Genomic DNA, 25168 nt, shown 5'->3' on the forward strand with positions numbered 1-25168 from the left:
CAAACACATCAAACTAACGGAAAACAACTGGTACTTTCCTGACTTCTTACATGCAGACATTTCCTTATCTTGAAAATCTAGGATTAAACCTGGTTTTATAGCTAGCTAAACCTCTGACTTGCATGACAGTCGCAAAGCATTCTTTTATATTGACAACAATCTGTGTGCATAACAAACAGACATAAGACTGGCACTTATACATCATCTTCTTATATCTATATCAGTGGCGGATCCACTAGCTGCCTAAGAGGGGGCCCGATTTCGTCACGCCTCAGTGATTCACTATCCAGGTGTGTTGACAAGTCGTTATCCTAAGGCTATTTTTTTCTTATTTTTTCTGTAGACTTATCTTTCATTTTTTATTACCATGCATTGTCAAGCTTGGTAACTCTCAATTGTTTCTTAGTAACTCAATGTACGATGCTGTCCCCATACTGAACCTTCTGACCTTGTTTGTTTACAATCAAATTTCAATGGCGTCAAAATCACTTTAAAATAGTTTGCAACCACATTAGGCGGGGTGTGCGCCCCTCCCCCCTAAATCCGCCTCTGTATATTAGGTAAAAATGAAAATTCCTTTTTTACTGAAAATTCCCTTATTAGTGGACCGTTTAATATTTTTTTTCGGTTGAGAGTTTTTTGTCTTTTATTCATTTTCGGAAAAATCTATTCTTTCGGTTTTGACTTTGTTTTTATAATTTTGATCATGTCATCAAAACGTTTAATAACGCGGGTCTCTGTTAATCAGGTACAAAATATAGTTTTACATCGAACAAAAATTTCGAAGACTTGCACCACATTTCAAAGTATTTTAAAAAGGTAAAACTGAGTTGTGAACAGGTGAAGATGGGTAGTTTGTAATGTTTCTTCTAAGTTTTCGTGAAGACTTTTTTGAAAAGAGTATAATAACTTTTTATGAATTTTAAATTTTAAATATTACTAAATTAGTCAATCATTTGTCTATACTTAGATTAAAGACTTAGTCCGAGATAATCGGACGTCAGAGTTAATTACTCTGATCTGACGTCCGACCCTAATGAGGGTAGTACTGTCCTTTACTGTCAGTTGTCAAATGGCGATTTTCTGCTACCGTTGGTGTCAAATTTATTGATTAAACTTTAACTGTGGTTTGTCAAAATATCCTTGTCGTGATTCGTCAGATGTCTGTAATAATCATCATTACCGTTAATTTGGAAAAAAAATGACGTGATTTGTCAAAATCAATCGTTTTTTTTTTATCGTCTAAAAGAAAGAGCATATTTAATGCCATGCACCAAAAATTACCGTAAATGTCATTTGGCAAGAATTTTTACCGTTATTTGTCATGAAGGTATCCCCATTACCACCCTTCTAAAGGGTATTATGAGGCAGGCATTACCTGTGAATGGGGACGAAGTCTATGATTTTTTTTTTAGATCAACAATGATCAACAATGTTAAAAAGAGAAACGGAAATACCGTAACGTTTGCGATTTTGGTTCTGTTGTTAGGGATTTTAGTTGTGACGTTATTTAAGTTATGACGTCATATTCAATGTAAACAAAGAAACGCTGTCTCAGGTAACGTTTTTTAATAACAAACATTTTTTTATACGACCGCAAATTTTGAAAAAATTTTCGTCGTATATTGCTATCACGTTGGCGTCGTCGTCGTCGTCGTCCTGCGTCCGAATACTTTTAGTTTTCGCACTCTAACTTTAGTAAAAGTGAATAGAAATCTATGAAATTTTAACACAAGGTTTATGACCATATAAGGAAGGTTGGTATTGATTTTGGGAGTTTTGGTCCCAACATTTTAGGAATTCGGGGCCAAAAAGGGCCCAAATAAGCATTTTCTTGGTTTTCGCACCATAACTTTAGTTTAAGTTAATAGAAATCTATGAAATTTTGACACAAGGTTTATGACCACAAAAGAAAGATTGGGATTGATTTTGGGAGTTTTGGTTTCAACAGTTTAGGAATAAGGGGCCAATAAAGGGCCCAAATAAGCATTTTTCTTGGTTTTCGCACAATAACTTTAGTTTAAGTAAATAGAAATCGATGAAATTTAAACACAATGTTTATGACCACAAAAGGAAGGTTGGTATTGATTTTGGGAGTTTAGGACCCAACAGTTTAGGAATTAGGGGCCAAAAAGGGACCCAAATAAGCATTTTTCTTGGTTTTCGCACCATAACGTTAGTATAAGCAAATACAAATCTATGAAATTTAAACACAAGGTTTATGACCATAAAAGGAAGGTTGGTATTGATTTTGGGAGTTTTGGTCCCAACAGTTTAGGAAAAAGGGGCCCAAAGGGTCCAAAATTAAACTTTGTTTGATTTCATCAAAATTGAATAATTGGGGTTCTTTGATATGCCGAATCTAACTGTCTATGTAGATTCTCAACTTTTGGTCCCGTTTTCAAATTGGTCTACATTAAGGTCCAAAGGGTCCAAAATTAAACTTAGTTTGATTTTGACAAAAAATGAATCGGTTGGGTTCTTTGATATGTTGAATCTAAAAATGTACTTAGATTCTTGATTATTGGCCCAGTTTTCAAGTTGGTCCAAATCGGGGTCCAAAATTAAACTTTGTTTGATTTCATCCAAAATTGAATCCTTGGGGTTCTTTGATATGCCAAATCTAACTGTGTATGTAGATTCTTCATTTTTGGTCCTGTTTTCAAATTGGTTTACATTAAAGTCCAAAGGGTCCAAAATTAAACTAAGTTTGATTTTAACAAAAATTGAATTCTTGGGCCTCTTTGATATGCTGAATCTAAACATGTACTTAGATTTTTGATTATGGGCCCAGTTTTCAAGTTGGTCCAAATCAGGATCTAAAATTATTATATTAAGTATTGTGCAATAGCAAGTCTTTTCAATTGCACAGTATTGTGCAATGGCAAGAAATATCTAATTGCACAATATTGTGAAATAGCAAATTTTTTTTTAATTAGAGTTATCTTTCTTTGTCCAGAATAGTAAGCAAGAAATATCCTATTGCACAATATTGTGCAATAACAAGAATTTTTTTTTAATTGGAGTTATCTTTCTTTGTCCAGAATCAACTTAAATCTTTGTTATATACAATATACAATGTATATACACTTTTTACTACCAACTGATAAATTTAAATAATCTTTACCATTCAGTGATAACAAACAGTTTTTTTACATCTTAATATTTTATGATGTATTTAAATGAGTAGTTATTGTTGCAAACTCCATTAGAATATTTTAATTGAGATTAGTTTTGGAATAAGGGAAAGGGGGATGTGATTAAAAAATTGGGTTGGAATAAGGGAAAGGGGGATGTGATTAAAAAATTGGGTTAAATTTTTCTCATTTGAAATTTCATAAATTAAAAGAAAATTTCTTCAAACATTTTTTTGAGAGGATTAATATTCAACAGCATAGTGAATTGCTCTAAGAGAAAACAAAAAATTTAAGTTCATTAGAACACATTCATTCTGTGTCAGAAACCTATGCTGTGTCAACTATTTAATCACAATCCAAATTTAGAGCTGAATCCAGCTTGAATGTTGTGTCCATACTTGCCCCAACCGTTCAGGGTTCAACCTCTGCGGTCGTATAAAGCTACGCCCTGCGGAGCATCTGGTTTTAAAATGAATTAGTATTAGTTCCTTTCTTAGACTGATAAATATACATTTTATTCAAAGTCTCATGTAAACAAGACCGGAAACGGAAGTAGATTTCTGCGCCGATCCGGAAATTCAAAAACGCGACAAAAAAAAAATTGAACGATTTTGAGTTCATTAGTACAATGAAAAATTTGGGAATTTTTTTTTTTTTTATTGAATTTTCTACTGTAATAGGGGACTCTGTCCCCATATAATAATTTGGGGAGAAAGTTGGGGGGGGGGGGTCTGATCCTGGGTTCCGCTAATTGTTTTGTGAGAATCTTGTATCCTGCTTCTTGTGCCATAATAGGGTCATGTATTTCCCCCTGTCCTGCCAGACTTTATTTGTCCTGTTTTCAGGCTTAATTAGTTGACTTTCATGTGTCAAGCTACAAAAAAATCGGCCAATCGTGTCAGGCTTAGACCCCAATGAGATCAATGTTAAATGGCTGTTCTAAAAATTATAAACTGGACCGAAGATTGAAAATTGAACTTCACAGTCAAATTTAGCTTACATGTATTAAGCCCCATTGAAATAAGAAGTAATCTATAATAAATATTAGAAAAGTAGTGTTGTTATCCCTTTCTCAATTTGTCCCATCCCATTCCAATCTGAGCTATAGATGTATGTATTTATTGATGTGGTGAAATTTTTAGCCACTCATTAATATATATTGAAAAGCAAAAACTATCATTGATGAAAGATTTAAGCAAAAAAATTGTGAGCATATTTGGATAGCTTTCAGAGTGACCCATTTCTGGGTGCCGATTTGTTCTTATGTACTGTAATTTGTCTTTTGCTGAACTATCTAGGACTGGAAGTACAACTCTCAAAATGTATGAGACGCTGATGAGTACCTGTTGGTGAATTTGGTTTAAAGTCATATGAAACAAATGACTGGTGAAAAATAATGTTTATCCAATTCTTGAACCAATGCATGTATATATATTATAAACTTAGTCTTCTGTGTACGATTTTATCATTTTTACGCAAAAATATTGTATAATTGTAATTTTTTTCCCTCTCTGTCTGTTATGAAATGAAAATATGGTAGCTTATTAATTGTCATGTTTTGAAGCCGTAGTTTTCCAATTGTCACCTATTGTAAACATTCAACAAAGAAGCATGGATATTGAGCACGTGTATAACATGTACAATAAGATAATAGTTTTATTACAATGACAGATCCAGGCGTATCACCAGATTTTTATGAGACAGGTCACGCTAAGGTCACTTTGAATACGAAAAATATGTTGGTGAAATTGCTTCCTGGAAGCAAGCAATTAAAAAAGTAAACTTCTTCTAAATATGGACAAATTAATTTTCTTCAGAAAAAAGTATATATGTAGATAAGTTTAATACTGACAACTATCCATTTTGTTATAAAAAACATATGCATAATTTTTTTAAATTTGAGGTTTCATATGACTTTAATATGGGGATTTTGCAGATTTAATGCGGTTTTTTTTTCAGTAATCAGAACAAAATTGATGGAAATTTATTAGTCTCCTTGTTTGTTACAGATACATGTTTACGCACTCATAATAAATAATATGCTGTTTATGTTTATGATCTGTATTTGAAAAATCCAATTAGAAAAAAACATTAACCGAAAGTTTATTCTCTTCCATGTTGCTGAAGGTATTTTAAGGGCATTGTATGTATTTTGTCATTGCATGTTTACCTACATGTATTAAGACCAACAAAATACTAATTATCTTGTTTTTTTTTCTTTTGACACAGGCCTTAGATGACACCAAGTGTAAATTTAACTTCTGTATATGTTCTGAGAACAATTAAACTTTTATCAGTGCGTAACTTGACTAGAATAAGCAAAAAGTTTTATTATCGAGGTGGAAATCTAAAAACAATGAAGCTAGAATCACCAGCATTCCAATCTATATTAACCTCAGAGCTTAATACTCTGGTCAATATATTTGATAAATATGACCATGAATTGAGGATAGCAGGAGGGGCAGTCCGAGACTTGGTATTGGACATGGTTCCACATGACATTGATTTTGCTACAACAGCCACACCTACACAGATGAAAGAGATGTTCAATATAGAAAAAATTAGAATGATTAATGACTCTGGAGAAAAACATGGTACAATCACAGCTAGAATAAATGATAAGGTAATGTCTACTTTACATACACAGGAGCCTCAGAATAGAAATTGTACAATCACAGCTAGAATAAATGATAAGGTAATGTCTACTTTACATACACAGGAGCCTCAGAATAGATATTTCCTTTTAACATTAACAAGCTGAAACTAGATGAATCCTGAATGTATTTCATTAAAGATAGTTTTATTAATAATTTTTATTGGCAACAAAGATAAAAAAAATTGTATTCTAGCTTGTATGTTATTATTTTTTGTTATTTTTTTTAAGGAAAATTTTGAAGTGACAACTCTAAGAATTGATGTGGTTACAGATGGTCGCCGTGCAGAGGTTGAGTTTACAAGGGACTGGCAGTTAGATGCTAACAGAAGGGACTTGACTATCAATGCTATGTTTTTAGGTTAGTATACCAAAGATTGGTAGTTAGATGCTAATAGAAGGGACATGACTATCAATGCCATGTTTTTAGGTAAGTATATCAAATTTGTATTTGAAGGGAAATGTTAGAGTCAAATTGTACACAGATGACAAAATCAAAAACATTTTTTCTGATAAATAAGTTTTTGTAGGGTTGTTGGCACTATCTAGCATTACTGTCAAGATACTTTTTAAATTACTAACATGCACATGATCAGTTTATAAAGAAACTTTTTTAAGACTAAACCAATATGGAAGTTTTATTTCATGTCAGTGAATTATCTCTTTTGTATTTTCAGGTTTTGATGGAACAATATATGATTATTTTAATGGAGTAGAGGACCTTAAAAACAGGAGAGTTAAATTTGTAGGTGATCCTGTATCCAGGATACAAGAAGACTATTTACGGATTTTAAGATATTTCAGGTAATATTAAAAATACAGATTTTCCTAGTCAGGTTTTCACCTTAGATGTTAGAAGAAAGTGTTTTGTTAACACAAAATCTCCTAGGGTTTTATAGGAATAAAACACAAATTGACTGAATGACTTCCTAATGTGTATAGTTGTACAGTTCCACATTAAAACTTTACCAGAATGATATTAAGGAAAATGTAAGGGTTTTCCAAGCAAAATTTAACCATATTTGTGTGTAAACTGCAATTATTTAACTTAAGTGAAATGTTTATGATATCTGTCACATTTAATATTTGTTTCTCCTTTGTTAAAGATTTTATGGAAGAATATCAGAAAAAGGTAATGACCATGAAGAATCCACACTAAATGCTATTAAAGAGAATGCTAGTGGTATGAAAAGTAAGTTTTGATCATAAAATGTTAAATTAGTATATTTCCAGTTTAAATGGCTTTGGTTATAGTAGTTAACCAGAATTTTTGGTCACATAGGACAAACTTACAGAACTACATTGTTTATACAATTACAAGTCTATGCATCTGAGCAGATGTAAAATCAAATTGTCCAACCAAAATATTTCAATATGATATGAATTTAGTTTATATCTTTATCTTTATATATTGTGAATTCGTTATTTTTCGTTGGATTCTATATGCACAGGGAAACCACAATAAATGTTAAAGGAATTATAATTTTTTCATCCACTGTATGCTGACTTTACCAAAACCATAAAATTAAATATCCAAGATAATGTAAGTTGTATTTCATCCACGAAAATTTATACCCACCAATATAAATGAATTCACAACATTTGTTTTTGGAAGTCTTGTTCCTCTTGTCACAATTTTCTGACAAATATATTTTCATTTTCAATCTTTCAATTCCATAAGATATCATTCTTATATAAATTTTCAAAAGTAAGATTACCATTCCATTTACAAATTTTAAGGCATTTAAAATTCTTGCATCCTACTGGACAATGACAATAGTTTAAGTCCAAACTGATTTTTTTTGGTCAGATACATCTCAAAATTAATCTTTAGTAGACATAGTGTGTGCTGTTCATTTAAATGTTATTTTTGCAAATATATGAAAGTTTTTTTTTCAAAAATGTAAAAAAAAATATTCAAAAATTTATTTAATCATAGAATATATATAGTTCTAACATCTTCATCTTCATCCACAGCATTAACAATGTATTATTTTCTCTTAAGTTATATCTGGTGAGAGAATATGGATGGAACTGAAGAAGATATTATGTGGCAATCATGCAAGAGACATTTTACCCACAATGCTTCAGTTAGACCTTGCACCTTACATGGGTAAATATCTATAGTAATTATTGACTTTTAATCAGTTTGACCTATATCCATAGATAGGTTAATATTTGTTATTGTATAGAAACTGAATATTGGCTGTTGAAAAAACAAAACATTGTGTAACTTGAGTAATTCAGTCTCTCAACTGTCCCACTCATGAGGGCTTTCACTCTTTATATGATAAAAATCGTCTTAAATTCAGGATTTTAGTTGACACTCTATCTGTACAAGAGAGCCAATCAGCAATAGCTATATATTATCAAGATACGGAAATTGTTTGTGGTCACCTTAAATTTGTTCAGGCTATTCTCATATTGTTTTGTAGCAGTTGCATACCTTTGCTAAACAATAAAACATAAGAAATTTTGTAGAAAGAAAAACGTCAGAAAGGCACTGGAATGACTGCTAGAGAAGTTTGTATTCAATTTGTGGTAAGGAAATAATCTGAAAAATTACTTGAGATCTAAATGAGACTTCACATTTCTTTTTATCAGAAGTTTTATAGATTGTGGTCAGATATGCAATTTGTCATGTCAGTATACAACTCATTTGTACTAGTGATAGATGTACATTACTGTTCTTGTTACAGGTTTACCAGATAAAACCGATATAGAAGAGTATAGAACTGTATGTTGTGCAACAGAGGGATTAGACCCACAACCGATGACAAGGCTGGTGGCATTACTAGCAAATGATGATGAGGTAGGATTATGTTTTGTTATTATCTGATCACACTCAGGAAAATTGGGATGCTATCATAACAGATTTGATAATTTTTTGACGATGCAAATATGCAAATCAGGTCAGAATTGCATTGAGATCAGGATAATTGGGACCAATATTGGTGGAAAATATTTGAAGTTGTTGTAATTAATTGTTTTTAGAAATCTAGAAAATTTTCAGTCAGGAATCACTGGATCTTAATAAGACTTCTGACAAATTTTTACAGGGAATGGTTCTATCAAAGACGTCAGTACAAATTCTAATAGGCTTGAAAGGAGTAGGGTCAATAAGGCCCTTATTTGGCCCATATATTTCCCCAATTTAAATAGTTATCACACATATTTAAAAATCTGTACAAACTAGACTAAGGGCAGGATTTTTTGATTTATTGGTTTACGGATCCGCCGACCCAATTTTGCCGATTTTCCAGAATAAAAATAAAATTGACTTTTCATGCTTTTTTATTCCCGCCGACCCTAACAAATGCATTATCCCTGAAAAATATTTAAAATATTCTTTCTTTTTTTTTTATGAAATGAAATGCATTAATCACTTACAAAATTAATAACACTTTCTGTTGTGAAAAAATAAAACTTCCAGTTTACATTTCTTAAAATAGACAAATCAATTATAACTGACCTTGAAATGTCATTTGCGCAAATAATTTTGCGGAACGAAACCTGTGTTTAAAACCAATTACACAATAAGTTCGTTTCCCTTATTTGTCATCAGTCCGTAAGATGCAACATCTCATAGAAATAGACTTGTCCAAATGTGGACAGGTGGAAGACATCAAGTTAAAGTACTGAATATTAACAAATCATTTGGAATTTCTTGTTTCATAGATAATAAAACAATATCATCCATTTGGATAAAAAACGGGAATGCATGACAACAGATTAATACAATATTCTCGTTTTTCCAGTGGAGGAGTCTATTACGTTTTTGACACGTGTGTTGAAACTTATTTTCGTACGACGTTTTTACATTTTTTTCTTGATCAGTTTTCATGTTTGAAGATCATTATTCACCAAGTTTTCTAAAATTGATTAAGAGCTACGCGAATCAGTTTTTCTTGTCTGTGAAATGACGATTTAATATCGTCTTTGTCCATGCACACCCCCCTTTTATAAGGGAAATTATTAGACAATGTCATGCGATGTTTATGACATCTGAGCAATAATATTTCATCGAACTAAAATTTAAGAAATAATGACAAAATAGCATAACAAACATATTGTTAGAAAGGTGTAATATATATTTATTTTGCATATTTTTCTGTCTTTAAAGCTTTTTTTTTTTTTCCCGACCGACTGACCCGACTTTTTCATGGGGAAAATCCGTAAACCAACTAATTAAAAAACCCTGGCATAAGCTATAAGGTATGCAGAAAATAAAAACAAATTTCACATTGAACAAGTTACTATGGCAACAAACCATGACTGAATTTGCATATTTTGAAAAAAAATCTTGATTTTTCATGTTTTTCATCAAATTTAAAGTATGTGTTAGTTTGGAAAAGTATGTGTGCACCCAAGAAACAACTATATATTTGTTGAGATTATGTCAATAATTATAATAAAACTTCTCTGTAATTATTTTGTTGTTTCTTGCCTGCACAGGATGTTTCCACAATGGAGATAACATTTGAAAACTGCATAAATTCTGCATTTTTCAGCATTTTTGCAAAAACGGTTCATATTATGACTAAATTGGGGCACCATCAGATAAAAATCGTTATGTTTTTCATATTCAAACATTATGTGCCATTTTGAAACAGTTATCAAACCTTTTATTTTCTTGGTGCCTTAATGCCCCTACTCCTTTCATAATAATAATTAAACTAGAGGCTCTAAAGAGCCTGTGTCGCTCACCTTGGTCTATGTGCATATTAAAAAAAGGACACAGATGGATTCATGACAAAATAGTGTTTTGGTGATGGTGATGTGTTCGTAGATATTTGCCCACCCCTGTGACGCCATATTACTTTACTGAACACTCTTGCTGTTAACAATACATCTATCTATAATGCTCTTTGCCGAGTAGTTCCAGAGAAAAACATTTTGTAAAAATTTACCAAAATTTACAAAATTTATGAACATTGTTAGTAATTGACTATAAAGGGCAATAACTCCTTAAGGGGTCAATTGACCATTCTGCTCATCATGCCTTATTTTATGTCTTATTTTGCTGTACATTATTGCTGTTTACAGTTTATCTCTATCTATAATAAAATTGGAGATAATAACCAAAAACAGCAAAATTTCCATAAAATTACCAATTCAGGGACAGCAACCCAACAACCGGTTGTTCAAATCATCTGAAAATTTAAGGGCAGTTAGATCTTGACTTGATAAACAGTTTTACCTCATGTCAGATATGCTTTAAATGCTTTGGTTTCAGAGTTATAAGTCAAAATCTACATTTTACCCTTATGTTCTATCTTTAGCCATGGTGGCCATCTTGGTTGGCAGGCCGTGTCATCGGACACATTTTTAGCTCACCTGGTCCAAAGGGCCAAGTGAGCTTTTCCCATCACTTTGCGTCCGTCGTCCGTCGTCGTTAACTTTTACAAAAATCTTCTCCTCTGAAACTACTGGGCCAATTAAACCAAACTTGGCCACAATCATCAATGGGGTATCTAGTTTAAAAAATGTGTCCGGTGACCCGGCCAACCAACCAAGATGGCCACCATGGCTAAAAATAGAACATAGGGGTAAAATGCAGTTGTTGGCTTATAACTGAAAAACCAAAGCATTTAGAGCAAATCTGACATGGGGTAAAATTGTTTATCAGGTCAAGATCTATCTGCCCTGAAATTTTCAGATGAATCGGACAACTCGTTGTTGGGTTGCTGCCCCTAAATTGGTAATTTTAAGGAAATTTTACTGTTTTTAGTGATTATCTTGAATATTATTATAGATAGAGATAAACAGTAAACAGCAATAATGTTCAGCAAAGTAAGATTTACAAATAAGTCAACATGACCGAAATGGTCAGTTGACCCCTTTAGGAGTTATTGCCCTTTATAGTCAATTTTTAACAATTTTTTGTAAATCTTAGTAATCTTTTACAAAAATCTTCTCCTCTGAAACTACTGGGCCAAATTAATACAAACTTAGCCACAATCATCTTTGGGGTATCTAGTTTAAAAAATGTGTCAGGTGACCCGGCCATCCAACCAAGATGGCAGCCATGACTAAAAATAGAACATAGGGGTAAAATGCAGTTTTTGGCTTATAACTCAAAAACCAAAGCATTTAGAGCAAATCTGACATGAGGTGAAATTGTTTAAGTAAAATTGTTTATCAGGTCAAGATCTATCTGCCCTGAAATTTTCAGATGAATCGGACAACTCGTTGTTGGGTTGCTGCCCCTAAATTGGTAATTTTAAGGAAATTTTACTGTTTTTATACGCCCGTCGTCTTTTAGACGGGACGTATTATGGTATACCGTCCGTCCGTCGTCCACACTTCGGACAATAACTCAAAAACACTTTCACCAATTTCCATGAAACTTAAGTGAATTGTTTATATCTATTGACGTAAGCTCCCTTTCGTTTTTTTTTTAATTTCAGATTTTAAGTTTTGGATTTATGGGGCTTTATTCATAAAAAAAGGGGGGATTTTCAACACTTCGGACAATAACTCAAAAAGGCTTTCACCAATGTCCATGAAACTTTGGTGAATTGTTTATATCTATTGATGTAAGCTCCCTTTCAATTTTTATAAATTTCAGATTTTAAGTTTTGGATTTATGGGGCTTTATTCATAAAAAAAAGGGGGATTTTCAACACTTCGGACAATAACTCAAAAAGGCTTTCACCAATGTCCATGAAACTTTGGTGAATTGTTTATATCTATTGATTTAAGCTCCCTTTCAATTTTTATAAATTTCAGATTTTACATTTCCGTGTTATGAATTTTTATGCTTAAAAAAGGGGGGATTTTCCAATTTTGGGACAATAACTAACACTTTCACAAATTTTATATAACTTTGATAAATTGTTTATATCGATTGACATAAGCTCCCTTTCCATTTTTATAAATTTTAGATTTTACGTTTTCTTAAGTAATGAGTTTTTATACTTAAAAAAGGGGGATTTTATGAAACTTTGGTGAATATATTAATGTAACATCCCTTTTGATTTGTATATATATTTCTAGTTGATCATATAAATTCATTTAAAGCATAAAAGACGAGTTAAAAGAGCAACGGGCGTATCATGCGCTAAAGCGCAGCCCTTTATTGGTTATTATCTTGAATATTATTATAGATAGAGATAAACAGTAAACAGCAATAATGTTCAGCAAAGTAAGATTTACAAATAAGTCAACATGACCGAAATGGTCAGTTGACCCCTTTAGGAGTTATTGCCCTTTATAGTCAATTTTTAACCATTTTTCGTAAATCTTAGTAATCTTTTACAAAAATCTTCTCCTCTGAAACTACTGGGCCAAATTAATCCAAACTTAGCCACAATCATCAATGGGGTATCTAGTTTAAAAAATGTGTCCGGTGACCCGGCCATCCAACCAAGATGGCCGCCATGGCTAAAAATAGAACATAGGGGTAAAATGCAGTTTTTGGCTTATAACTCTGGGTAAAATTGTTTATCAGGTCAAAATCTATCTGCCCTGAAATTTTGTTGGGTTGCTGCCCTTAAATTGGTTATTTTAAGGAAATTTTACTGTTTTGGGTTATTATCTTGAATATTATTATAGATAGAGATAAACTTTAAACAGCAATAATGTACAGCAAAGTAAGATTTACAATATAAACATGACTGAAATGGTCAATTGACCCCCTAAGGAGTTATTGCCTTTATAGTCAACTTTTAACAATTTTTATAAAATTTGTAAATTTTTACTAACATTTTCCACTGAAACTACTGGGCCAAGTTCATTATAGATAGAGATAACTGTAAGCAGCAAGAATGTTCAGTAAAGTAAGACGTACAAACACATCACCATCACCAAAACACAATTTTGTCATGAATCCATCTGCTTCCTTTGTTTAATATTCACATAGACCAAGGTGAGAGACACAGGCTCTTTAGAGCCTCTAGTTTAAACTAGATACCCCAATGATGATTTTGGCAAAGTTTGGTTAAATTTGGCCCAGTAGTTTCAGAGAAGAAGATTTTTGTAAAAGTTAACAGATGACTACGGACGCCAAGTGATGAGAAAAGCTCACTTAGCCCTTCGGGCCAGGTGAGCTAAAAAGGGAATAATTTGCAAGATTTTCGTCTTAGCTTCATGCAATAAAAGTTCAACACATCCTTTTGGTAAACACTCAAAACACTTTTTGACAAAAAACATATAGTGAAGGTAATGTGTATTTTTTTTAACCTGTGGCATTTCTGCAATAAAGAATTTTTTATGTTTATTATATTCACTTGTACACATTTAAATATTTAGAATAATAGAAAACTCTTTTCTTTATAGGTGCATTTGTTACACAAAAGAATTAAACTATCAAGAGATGAGTTACAGCTAGGATCGTTTATAGTTAATCATAGAAAAGACTCTTTTGACAATGATCCAATGACATATTGCCAATTCTTGTTTACTGACAGTCCTGGCGAAATGAAAAAATTAACAGAAAGAATTTGTGAACTTTTGAAATACAGAGGTGAAAAAGACCTCATGGACCAGTTTATGAAATGGGAATCACCAAAATTTCCTGTTAATGGTTATGATTTAGTAGATAGACAAATCCCAAAAGGACCAATATTTCAAGGAACATTACACGAATTAAAACAAATATGGAAATTCAGTATGTTTACAAAAACAAAAGAGGAGCTATTGGAAAATCTTGATGAGATTGTTGAAAAAGTGACTGAAAAAGTTCCATCTAAAAAGAGGAAGTAAAAGAATGAAACAATATTTTCTAATTTATTTCACTCTAAAGTTACTTTTGCAGTTTAAATGACCTATGATAAGAGTCATACACCAATTAGGTTGTCTGTCTGTCACAGATTGTGTCTGCTCTGTTCCTCCTATCACTTAATGTTACAGGAACATATAAAAAAGAAGATGTGGTATATTGCCAATGAGACAACTGTCCACAAGAGACCAAAATGAAACAGACATTAACAACTATAGGTCACCGTACGGCCTTCAACATTGAGCACAGCCCATACCGCATAGTCAGCTATAAAAGGCCCTGATATGACAATGTAAAACAATTCAAATGAGAAAACTAACGGCCTTATTTATATAAAAAAATGAACGAAAAACAAATATGTAACACATAAACAAACGACAACCACTGAATTACAGGCTTGGTGACTTGGGACAGGCACAAACATAAATAATGTGGCTTGGTTAAACATGTTAGCGGGATCCCAAACCTCCCCCTAACTTGGGACAGTGGTATAACAGTACAACATAAGAACAAACTATAAAAATCAGTTGAAAAAGGCTTAACTCATCAGATGGAAAAAAATACATGATTGTTATCAAATCTAGCTTAAATGATCAAGTCATTAACTAAATTTTGTGTTGCTCACTTTATATCTTTTAAATAAATCTGACTATTGATGTTCTGGCACGATGTTTTCTTGGGTAGAGTGAAAAGTATCTAAAATAGGATCTTGTCTGAAAAAAACACTCCACAAAAAGTTATCAAAATCTCCTATAGAGATATCGTCTGAAAGGTATCTAATTTTATGTGAGAGCTTACCAAAAAAAATATATATGACTATACAAGTTATCAGTATGCAATGTTCATTTATTTTAACATAGCAGACTGAACACTCTGAAATATGAACAACTTTCTCATGGTTTGCATTTGAAAAAAAGAGGGGTGAAAGATACCAGAGGGACAGTCAAACTCATAAATCGAAAAATCAACTGACAAATCCAAGGCTAAAAATGAAAAAAGACAAACAATCGTACATATGACACAACAGAGAAAACTAAAGAACAAGCAACACGAAACCCAACAAAAACTTTGGGTGATCTCAGGTAAGGTAAGGGTAAGCAGATCCTGCTCCACATGTGGCAACCGCCGTGTTGCTCATGTTATAACAAATCCGTCTAATTCAGTAGTTCACATTCATGAAAAGGAAGGGGATAAGTTATGACGTAAGGAACATATCCTATATCATCTGTGAAATGGTTATTCCATAACGGTCGACCAACTGCTGATGGCGTCTGTAAAATTTAGGAAGGGATGACTTTAACTTCACCATTTGAAACTCTTGTTTTAAAAGCTTCCTTGTGAGCAGCAACCCTGTATCAAGAAAATCATGATAGGAAATGCAAGCAGGCGAATATCGTATCAATTGGGAGATATATACCCCGTATGCAGGTGCTGCTGGAATGTTGCTACTTAGAAATGGAAAGTTCACAATTGGAAAGCTGAAATCATCTCTTTTGTTGTAAATTTTTGTTTTCAACCGACCCTCATTGTTAAGATATGAGGCCGACATAACTGTCTGTTGTATCCTTTATCTCTAGTTCGATGGGATAGATGTGTTCAACATAGTCACCAAAATTTTGAATGATTTAGTGAGAGAACATCATCTATACAGCGGAAAGTAAAGTAAAAGCAAGAAGAGGGGCACAATTGGTTCCATTGGAATGCCGGCAGTCCATACTTGTACATGTATCTACGTTGGCCATTCTTTTTTTTATATGAAACAGAAATACCTCAATTTCATACAGCTAGTTTAAGAGTATAATGGTCTTTCAAGTGTTCAATCTTTTATCAGAATTGTCTGAAATGTAAGAAGTTTTTCCTACTAGGCCTATAACTTACTATATACCTGCATTCAACATTGATCAATAAAATCTCCTTATTTTTAAGGGCGTTTTAAATAGAATCAACCTATTTTTAGAAATTTCAGGGATTAATTGACCTATGTTATTTAAGACAATAAAATTGAGAATGGAAATGGGGAATGTGCCAAAGAGACAACAACCCGACCATAGAAAAAACAACAGCAGAAGGTCACCAACAGGTCTTCAATGTAGCGAGAAATTCCTGCACCCGGAGGCGTCCTTCAGCTGGCCCCTAAACAAATATATACTAGTTCAGTGATAATGAACGCCATACTAATTTCCAAATTGTACACAAGAAACTAAAATTAAAATAATACAAGACTAACAAAGGCCAGAGGCTCCTGACTTGGGACAGGCGCAAAAATGCGGCGGGGTTAAACATGTTTGTGAGATCTGAACCCTCCCCCTATACCTCTAGCCAATGTAGAAAAGTAAAGGCATAACAATACGCACATTAAAATTCAGTTCAAGAGAAGTCCGAGTCTGATGTCAGAAGATGTAACTAAAGAAAATAAACAAAATGACAATAATACATAAATAACAACAGACTACTAGCAGTTAACTGACATGCCAGCTCCAGACTTCAATTAAACTGACTGAAAGATTATGATTTCATCATATGAACATCAGGCACAATCCTTCCCGTTAGGGGTTTAGTATTATACCATCATAACATATATGAGAAGAACATAACCCGTGTCATGCCAACAACTGGTTTTTGAATAAATGTGTTTAGTTCCGATGCAAAGACCCTATAAGTGAATCAATATTAACGCCAAAATATGCAATCTTTAATGACCTGACAACAGTATCGTAACTATATCCCTTCTTAATACGTCTATTCAAAGGTTTTGTTAGTTTTTGAGGTGAATACTGACACCTTTGTGCTTTATAAAGAATATTTCCATAAAAAATTGGATGTGAAATACCTGAACGTATAAGAAGTCTGCATATTGAGCTATATTTACGAATGATGTCCTTATACCGATGATAAAATTTAGTAAATGTTTTGACTAGTTTGTGATATCGAAAACCTTGGTGTAATAATTTTTCAGTAATACATAAATTTCTCTCGTTAAAATCTAAAACATTGTTACATACTCGAGCGAATCGTACAACATGGAACTATATACAAATCTTGAAATTCTTAAAGGAGTGACTATACAAACTTTAAAAAACAGAAAATAAAAGATGGAATTAAAATTTCTAGATAATTTTTTTATCATGCCTCATCCTATATTCTTGATAATGAAAATATCTGTTTATACGAGTTACCACAGTTGGCTTGCTTTGAAGCCATATGCTATTGATCCTTTGAATATTTGTATTATGTGTGGTTGTATTTGTTCTTGTTTGACATTTGACTTTTTGAGACTGGACAAAATTGAAATAAAAGTTTTCTGTCGTGAATCTAGCCATGGTGGTAGAGTTATCTTACAATGCATTTTTGTTGTGCTTTCTGCCCTAGTAGATATTTATTAACTGATGAATGTCTTTTTCAATGTGTTAGACTTTCAAAGAAATATAATATCATGTAGTAGGTACAAAACAAACTGACCTATTTTTGTCTTGCATTTGATGAATGTCATATAAATGTAATTTTTTCATAAAAGCCCAAGGAGAGGTCAATTTGAGAATAAACACGAATGATAGACCTACCATTGAATCTCACTGAAATTCAGTATATAAGTCCTTACCCTTTGTGATGATCCAGTGACTAATTTATCCAGTATTAAGATATAATTCCTGAGAGATAGTGTTATGAAGAAGTATTTATGTTTGATCATCAAGTCATTTTTAGCTATCTCATATAATAATTGGAAAGTAGATATACAATTTGACCCTAAGCTTAATTCATATGGAAGTTTGCTTTCTCTCAATCGATTTATGACTTGCACGGCAGTATACTACTGTTGCCTTTATTTGCTAGAGTGGCATACAGGGTGTGGTAGGCTCAACTCTTGTTTGTCTCGACCAAAAACAGTGGCGGATCCAGAAATTTTCATAAGTGGGGGCCCACTGACTGACCTAAGAGGGGGCCCGCTCCAGTCACGTTTCAGTGATTCCCTATATAAGCAACCAAATTTTTTCCCAAAAAGCCCCCTCCCCCTAAATCCGCCTCTGAAAAACTTTTACAGAAATCTTATAACTTATATAAAAACGTATATGGTAAATACTGCTTCCCTGCCAATCATACACTAGTTGGTAAGAACTAAGAGAGGTTCGCTCATGATCAAGGTCAAAACAATGTCATTGTATGGCGACATTTCTGATTGAGGCTTTCTTGTCAATTTGCATGTTCAAATTTAACCTTGCTGTTAAATATAGTTAAAAGCAGCGTGTAGACATATTATTGGTCTGAATTTGCACGTTTCTATTTCGAGATGGACAGTGATAATAATTATTCAAACTGTACAAGTATCTTATCAGGTTAGTTATAAAGACTAGATATTTAACATTATTTATAACAATGATTTGTTTTTGCATAATGTGTATTCATAAACAAATACATTTTTGTAGATCATTGATATTTGGCATACAATTTCATCAGTAATCATTCAATTAGTTTCACTGAAGATATAAGGCTTACCTGCTTGATCATGCTTTTGGGGCCTCTGAATTCATATATTGTTCAGATGATATTTTTTCATGAGTTTTGATTAGAGAAAAATCATACTAACATTGATATTTCATATGATGTTCATTTAACCTTTATCTTGGTTACAGATAGTATTATTCAACAGGGATTGGTTTCAAATAATTTTATGTTATGTGTTTGCTTTTTATAAGTAAAATCAGAAACCTTCTGAGCTCCAAGGAAAAATCAAAACGGAAAGTCCATAATCAAATGGCAAAATCAAAAGCTCAAACACATCAAACGAGTGGATAACAACTGCCATATTCCTGACTTGGTACTTTATTAGATTGATTTATTGACCATATTGACAATATTCATGTTGCCTTTATGGTTTTTTTTTTTATCTAGCCCCAACTACAAGTAAAAAATGTTTTTATACTTTCGCTATTCCATGAATGACGAAAAAAAAATTCACAGCAATCTCATATAGATCCAAAACTTGCTTCATTATGATGTACTGAGTTATCAACAACCTGATTTTGTCTTACCTGTGACGAAAGTTGTAGTAAGCAAGACATAGGAATTTCTACTGATATTCGGTATAGAAAGCACATACCATTGTCGAAGAGCAAATCCAATGCCTAGATTTTTCTCGAATATTGATAAGACAATAATGATATTGACAAATAGATTTCTGTTTTCTCAAAATATATAAACCTAATAAGTGATATTTAATACATTGTTAAAATGCCGTTTTGTGTGCCGCTTATTATTATATGTTTTAGCTTCATATTTATTACATTTGGCGATAATAGTTAAACTATGTTCAAATCTCGTTAATTGATTAAAACTATGCAAAACAAGGAAACAAAAAAAAAATAAAACTGAGGGAATCGCATGATAACTATTTAAGAATCATTGGGTCACCAACTTGTAACTTTGTTTTAGATGTATTAACCAATTTGTTAACTTGTTGGTAGGGAAAACGAGGATTTACAGCTTTACAAGGTGTAACATGGTACGCGTATTTCGACTTTTTGTGATATTTTCTTCAATCATATGACTGATGTATACATTAAAAAAACTAAGTCAATGACTCTATTAAAGGGGCACTATCTACGAAATATATAAAAAATCTAAAGTTTGATTTTAGCGATGTAAACATAAATAAAGATATGAATAGATTAAACCAACACGACGACGTGCAGTTGGATTTTTATAAGTCTGTTTGATTTTATTATATAGACTAAAAATAGATGTTTCTCATTGTTTTTTACCGCATAAGAATGATTTTATGTGCATCGAACTAGTAATCAAATAATTACCGTAGTTTCACTTTCATTGTTGACATTCTTTTTCTTTAAATAACCAGTACACATACAATGTATGCGTTGTCAATCTCTAGCTAGGGGTTAAATTGAAGTTCACATGAATACGGATTTAAAGAGGTCAACTCATTCACTTGCAAGTGAATTACTAATTATCAATGTTTCTTAGCGTAATTTGACAAAATTGAACCTTTTTGGCTGCAAAAGTCGAATTGTTATTTCACTATTTCACTTTCATTATTGATTGAACAGAAAAAAAATCAAACTTTAGATTTTTTATATATCTCGTAGATAGTTCCCCTTTAACAGGGTGTATTTATTTTTACTTTTTGAAATATTCTTCAGCACCTATTTGATTTTGTTATAAAATGATGATCTTAATACTTATGAAAGGTACCAAGCTTACAATTTAATACACCATCCGTGCGTTTCGTCTACATTAGACTCATTAGTGGCGCTCTGATCACAATAATTACAAAGCCAAACAAATAAAAAAGTTGAAGAGTGCTTAGGACCAAACATTCCAAAAAGTTGTGCTAAATACGGATAATGTTATCTTTACATGGGATAACGGATTGTAGTTATTCGAAAAATTCATACTTTTGTAAACAGGAAATTTATAAAAATGACCATACATTTGATACTCATGTCATTACCGAAGTGTATAAAATGCTCTATAGATTCGTGTTTTATTTTGCCTTGCAAATGTTTGGATTCCAGCTCTACTGATGAGTCTTGTGTAGTCGATGTTCGTGTATGACGTATTAAATTACAAGCCTGGGTTAAGTTCAATATAGTAGCGGCTACGTAGCTGCTATCAAGATCTATGTAGCAGCTAGTCTATAGCTACACGTTCAATAGTCAAAATAAATAGCACTACGTAGCAGCTACGGTATTGAACGCGGCCCTGGTGTCATTTGTTTCATTTTGTTGTATGCTTTACTTTGAGTAACACTTCTGATTCATATGTGAGATTTGAACATTGGTAAACAAATGTTCACATATTTAATGGTTGATAGAATATTGTCGTCAAATGTTTTTTGTTTGGAATCACTACTATTGGGGAGGGATATTACCATATTAACTTAAGAGTTTAGTGTACGTTGTTGCCTTTTCTGTTTTCTATTCTTGAACTTATTCGTTCCCTGTTCTGTTTTCTCTGTGGTAGCTTGTTCCTTCTCGGAATGTATAAAACAAAACTGCACATCACACCTGGCCAGGATAACGTATCTTTGTTCCGGCTTACAGAAGTTCCAATGGAAACTTTTGTTATAAACATTGTGATAATATCTATTCCTGTTGAAGATGCTGTCAGTATAACATCGACCATGTAAATAGGCTACATTTTTTAGCAATATGTATATGTTCCTCTCGTGCTCTTTACTTCGTAATTCTGATTCGAAAAGCTGCATTTATTTCTTCCATTTTATCTTTAGCTTTATCCCTAACCAAAGGCAACATCAAAAGCTCAAAAACATGAAACGAATAGATAACAACTGTCATATTCCTGACTTACTTTGTAGAAAATTGTGGATTTAACCTGGTTTTATAGGTAGCCAAACCTCTCACAATTCCATTTTATTGACAACGATGTGTGAAAAAAAACCCAAACAGACATAATAAGAAAGGGAAAGCCCATCGTAAAAGGGACACTTATTTAAAGAAGTTGTCGTTGTCAATATGCCTATCTAGACTGCATGCAACACCAATGAGAACTCTTTGTTTATTGACAATTCAATTCTACTAAATCTTAAAAAGGAATTATTCGAAACATAGATTAACAAATGAGTACTCATTTCTGATTTCATAATATGAAAAATTGAACATTAACAATCTATATATATGTTCATGGCATAGAAAAAGATTGATTTATCGCCCTTTGACTGGTTAATTTGTCAATTTTTTTTAGTACATTCTGGTAATAAAGCTGACGTATCTAATTATGTAAAATCTTTATTTTTAATAAGATCCTAATCCAAATTCATTTCGTCTTCTTTTTTTCTTCCTTCAATGTCTTGTGTTAGTTCATTTACTCTTATTTAAGTTTTCTTTTTTTCAATTTTCGTTGTCTCTTTCTGAAAATCTACAATAATCAACAGTGGTTTCAGGGCTATTCGTGTTGTTTCACGCTGTGTTTTTTTTTTTTGGTGTTCTTTGGGTTGTCTTCTTTATTGAATTGAACATCAATAAACTACTATATTCTATATGGAAAATAAAATCATAAGCTCTCATAATTTAAGGTAACTTTTCTATTATAATGTCGACTACATGATGTATGTTTAACCGTTTCTTTGCGCTTGTCAGTTATGGAAGTCAATAAGGAACTTATGCTGTTCATCAACATCGTTTAACTCAGTAGTAAAAGTATGCGTATTTGTGTAAACCACAAACATTGTACTAGTTATAACATAGCATTGTATAGTTTTTTTTATTCTACTAGAAGATGTTAAGACTAATAATATGTTTAGATCAAGATAAAATTTGTTTGGCGTTTTATGAATTATTCGAAATACTCAGGATTTTCTTATCCCAGACAAAGATTACCTTAGACGTATTTTGCACACCTTTTGGGAATTTTGTGTCCTCCATGATCTTCAACTTTATACCTCTTTGGCTTTCTGATTATTTTGATCTGAGTGTCACTGATGGGTCAAATGTAGACGAAACGCGGACGGGCGTATCAAATTATAATCCTGGTACCTTTGAAAACTATTTACACAACTGCGTCGATGCCACTGCTGTAGAAAGTTTCATCTCCGATGGTATCACCAGCCCAGTAGTTAGCACTTCGGTTTTGACATGAATATCAATTATATGGTAATTTTTATAAATTAAATGTTTGCAAAAGTACGAATTATTCGAAATACTAAGGATTTTCTTATCCAAGGCATAAATTACCTTAGCAGTATTTGGCACAACTTTTTGAAATTGTCGGTCATCAATGCTCTTCAACTTTCGACTAATTTGGCTTTCTAACTATTTTGATCAGAGCGACACTAATGCGTCTTATGTAAAAGACTGGCGTATCAAATTATAAGCCTAGTACCTTTGATAATTATTATCTGCAAACTCTAAGACAAGCCATTTCCCATGATTTTCTATGTTGTGTTTTCCGTTCTGTAGTTTGTCTTTTATTCCCTTTCTTATTAGCCATGACGTTGTCAGTTTATTTTTGACTTATGATTTTTAACGTCCCTTTAAAATTTCTCGTCTTTTTCTTTTTTTTCTCTGCTTAAAATTAGCACTTAATCTAGAGGCGACACTCTTGTTTGTTTTTTGTTTTTACTTTTTTTTGGGGGGAAGAGGGGGTGTTCTGTTGTTGATGTTGAACAGATCTTTGGGTACATATACATAGATTTACATTAGTTTTGAATAATGTATACGGAACGATTCCATGTACTGTGTATACCAATCTCTTTTCTAATTCAAGAGATGTTAGTCCTCCCGAAGATTTGACAAATTCAAATACTAGTAGTCCATGGCGTTGAACTGTCTAAATAAACTCATCATAGATACAGGATTGAAATTACTTCAATAACCATGAAATGTTACGGTTATATTTTTCTGTTCATATCGTTATTGTTTTAATTCATGATTTTCCCATAAAAATTGTTCACTTCCACTGTCAAACCTTTCACGGTCGAATCTAAAACCCAAACGTTTTTATGTTCCTTTTATTTCCTTTCATTCATATAATAATAAGAAAGGGCAAACAGTTTGGAGAAATGACTTTATAAGTAGTCAACGATACATCAGAATCTGGATGCATCCATCGGGCTTTCGCAAAAAAAAAAATATAGATGAAATGTGAACTTTCAAAACACAAAGGTGTGTTTTAAAACTTTTCAACAATGTTACAAAGCATTTGATTTGGTACGCCAGACACGCGTTTCGTCTCTATAAGATTTATCAGTAACATTCGAATAGTTGTAAGGCTAAATCAAAAACGAAATTAAACAGCACGGAAAACAGAAATTTTCAAAAATACGTACCAAATACGGCTTAGACTATCTATTAACATTTCGGACGTAATATCCTATGGCAGGTACTCGTATCTATGAGAGAGAAAAATATCTACAGCAAAATACCAGAAATTCGAAATGAATCAGTTCACCAAAATTGGGAATTGAATCTACATCAGTGCATCAAAAGGTGAAAATGAATATACACAGTAGTATAAGAGAATACATTATAAAACATTAGGATCCAAACAACATTGTTGATTTTAATCTGTCTTCAAATATTGATGACATGCAACCTGATGAAATAGAGAATGTGGAACAAAAGAGACAACACCCCAATCAAAGAGTAAAAAACACATCCGAATACCACCATTAGGTCTTCAACACAGCGAGAAAATTCCGCACCCGGAGGCGGATTTCAGTTGGCCCCTGAACAAAAATTGTTAAGTTCAGTGAGAATGGAATGCATACTACCTCCTCAACATATAAACTAATATTGAAAAAACATACAAGATTAGCAAAGGCCAGTGTCTCCTGACTTGGGACATGCGCAAAAAAGCGGAGGATTAAACATGTTTTGTGAGAAGTCTACTCTCCTCCTATATCTCTAGTCAATGTAGATTAAACTGTAATACGCACAGTTCAACTCAGTTTAAAAGAAGTCCGAGACCGATTTCAGAGTAGGTAACAAAGAAACTAAGCAAAATGACATTGATACATAACTTAACAAGGACTACTAGCAGTTAATGACATGCAAACTCCAGACCTCGATTGAATTGATTGAAAGATTATGTCTTCATCATATAAAAATCAAAAACAATCCCTCTCGTTAAGGGTTTAGTATCATACCCTTATTATATATACGAGAAGAATATAACCTGTGGTAT

The 25168-nt window shown here is 32.5% G+C and overlaps 1 protein-coding gene across 2 annotated transcripts; it reads left to right on the forward strand.

Annotated features, from left to right (window-relative positions):
• Nucleotides 1-541: 541 nt before the first annotated feature.
• On the forward strand, nt 542-14511 carry LOC143067298 (CCA tRNA nucleotidyltransferase 1, mitochondrial-like). 2 transcript variants are annotated; one of them, XM_076240436.1, is made up of 8 exons: nt 542-560; nt 5367-5760; nt 6022-6151; nt 6468-6594; nt 6897-6982; nt 7796-7903; nt 8490-8602; nt 14071-14511. In XM_076240436.1, exons 2-8 carry the CDS (start codon nt 5374-5376, stop codon nt 14494-14496), a joined length of 1377 nt encoding a protein of 458 aa, XP_076096551.1. In that variant the 5' UTR covers nt 542-560; nt 5367-5373; the 3' UTR covers nt 14497-14511. The 2 variants fall into 2 exon arrangements, with proteins under 2 accessions (XP_076096551.1, XP_076096550.1); XM_076240435.1 differs by lacking the exon at nt 542-560 and adding an exon at nt 736-819.
• Nucleotides 14512-25168: the final 10657 nt, after the last annotated feature.

The sequence above is a fragment of the Mytilus galloprovincialis genome, chromosome 3, assembly GCF_965363235.1.
Source record: "Mytilus galloprovincialis chromosome 3, xbMytGall1.hap1.1, whole genome shotgun sequence".
Classification (NCBI taxonomy): Eukaryota; Metazoa; Mollusca; class Bivalvia; order Mytilida; family Mytilidae; genus Mytilus; species Mytilus galloprovincialis.

Excerpts from the sequence above, each read along its gene's own strand:
- LOC143067298 (XM_076240436.1), top strand. The coding sequence starts at position 5,374 with ATGACACCAAGTGTAAATTTAACTTCTGTATATGTTCTGAGAACAATT. Across the intron at positions 6,152-6,467 it reads TATCAATGCTATGTTTTTAG|GTTTTGATGGAACAATATAT; the intron begins GTTAGTATACCA and ends TTGTATTTTCAG. Across the intron at positions 6,983-7,795 it reads GAATGCTAGTGGTATGAAAA|TTATATCTGGTGAGAGAATA; the intron begins GTAAGTTTTGAT and ends TTTTCTCTTAAG.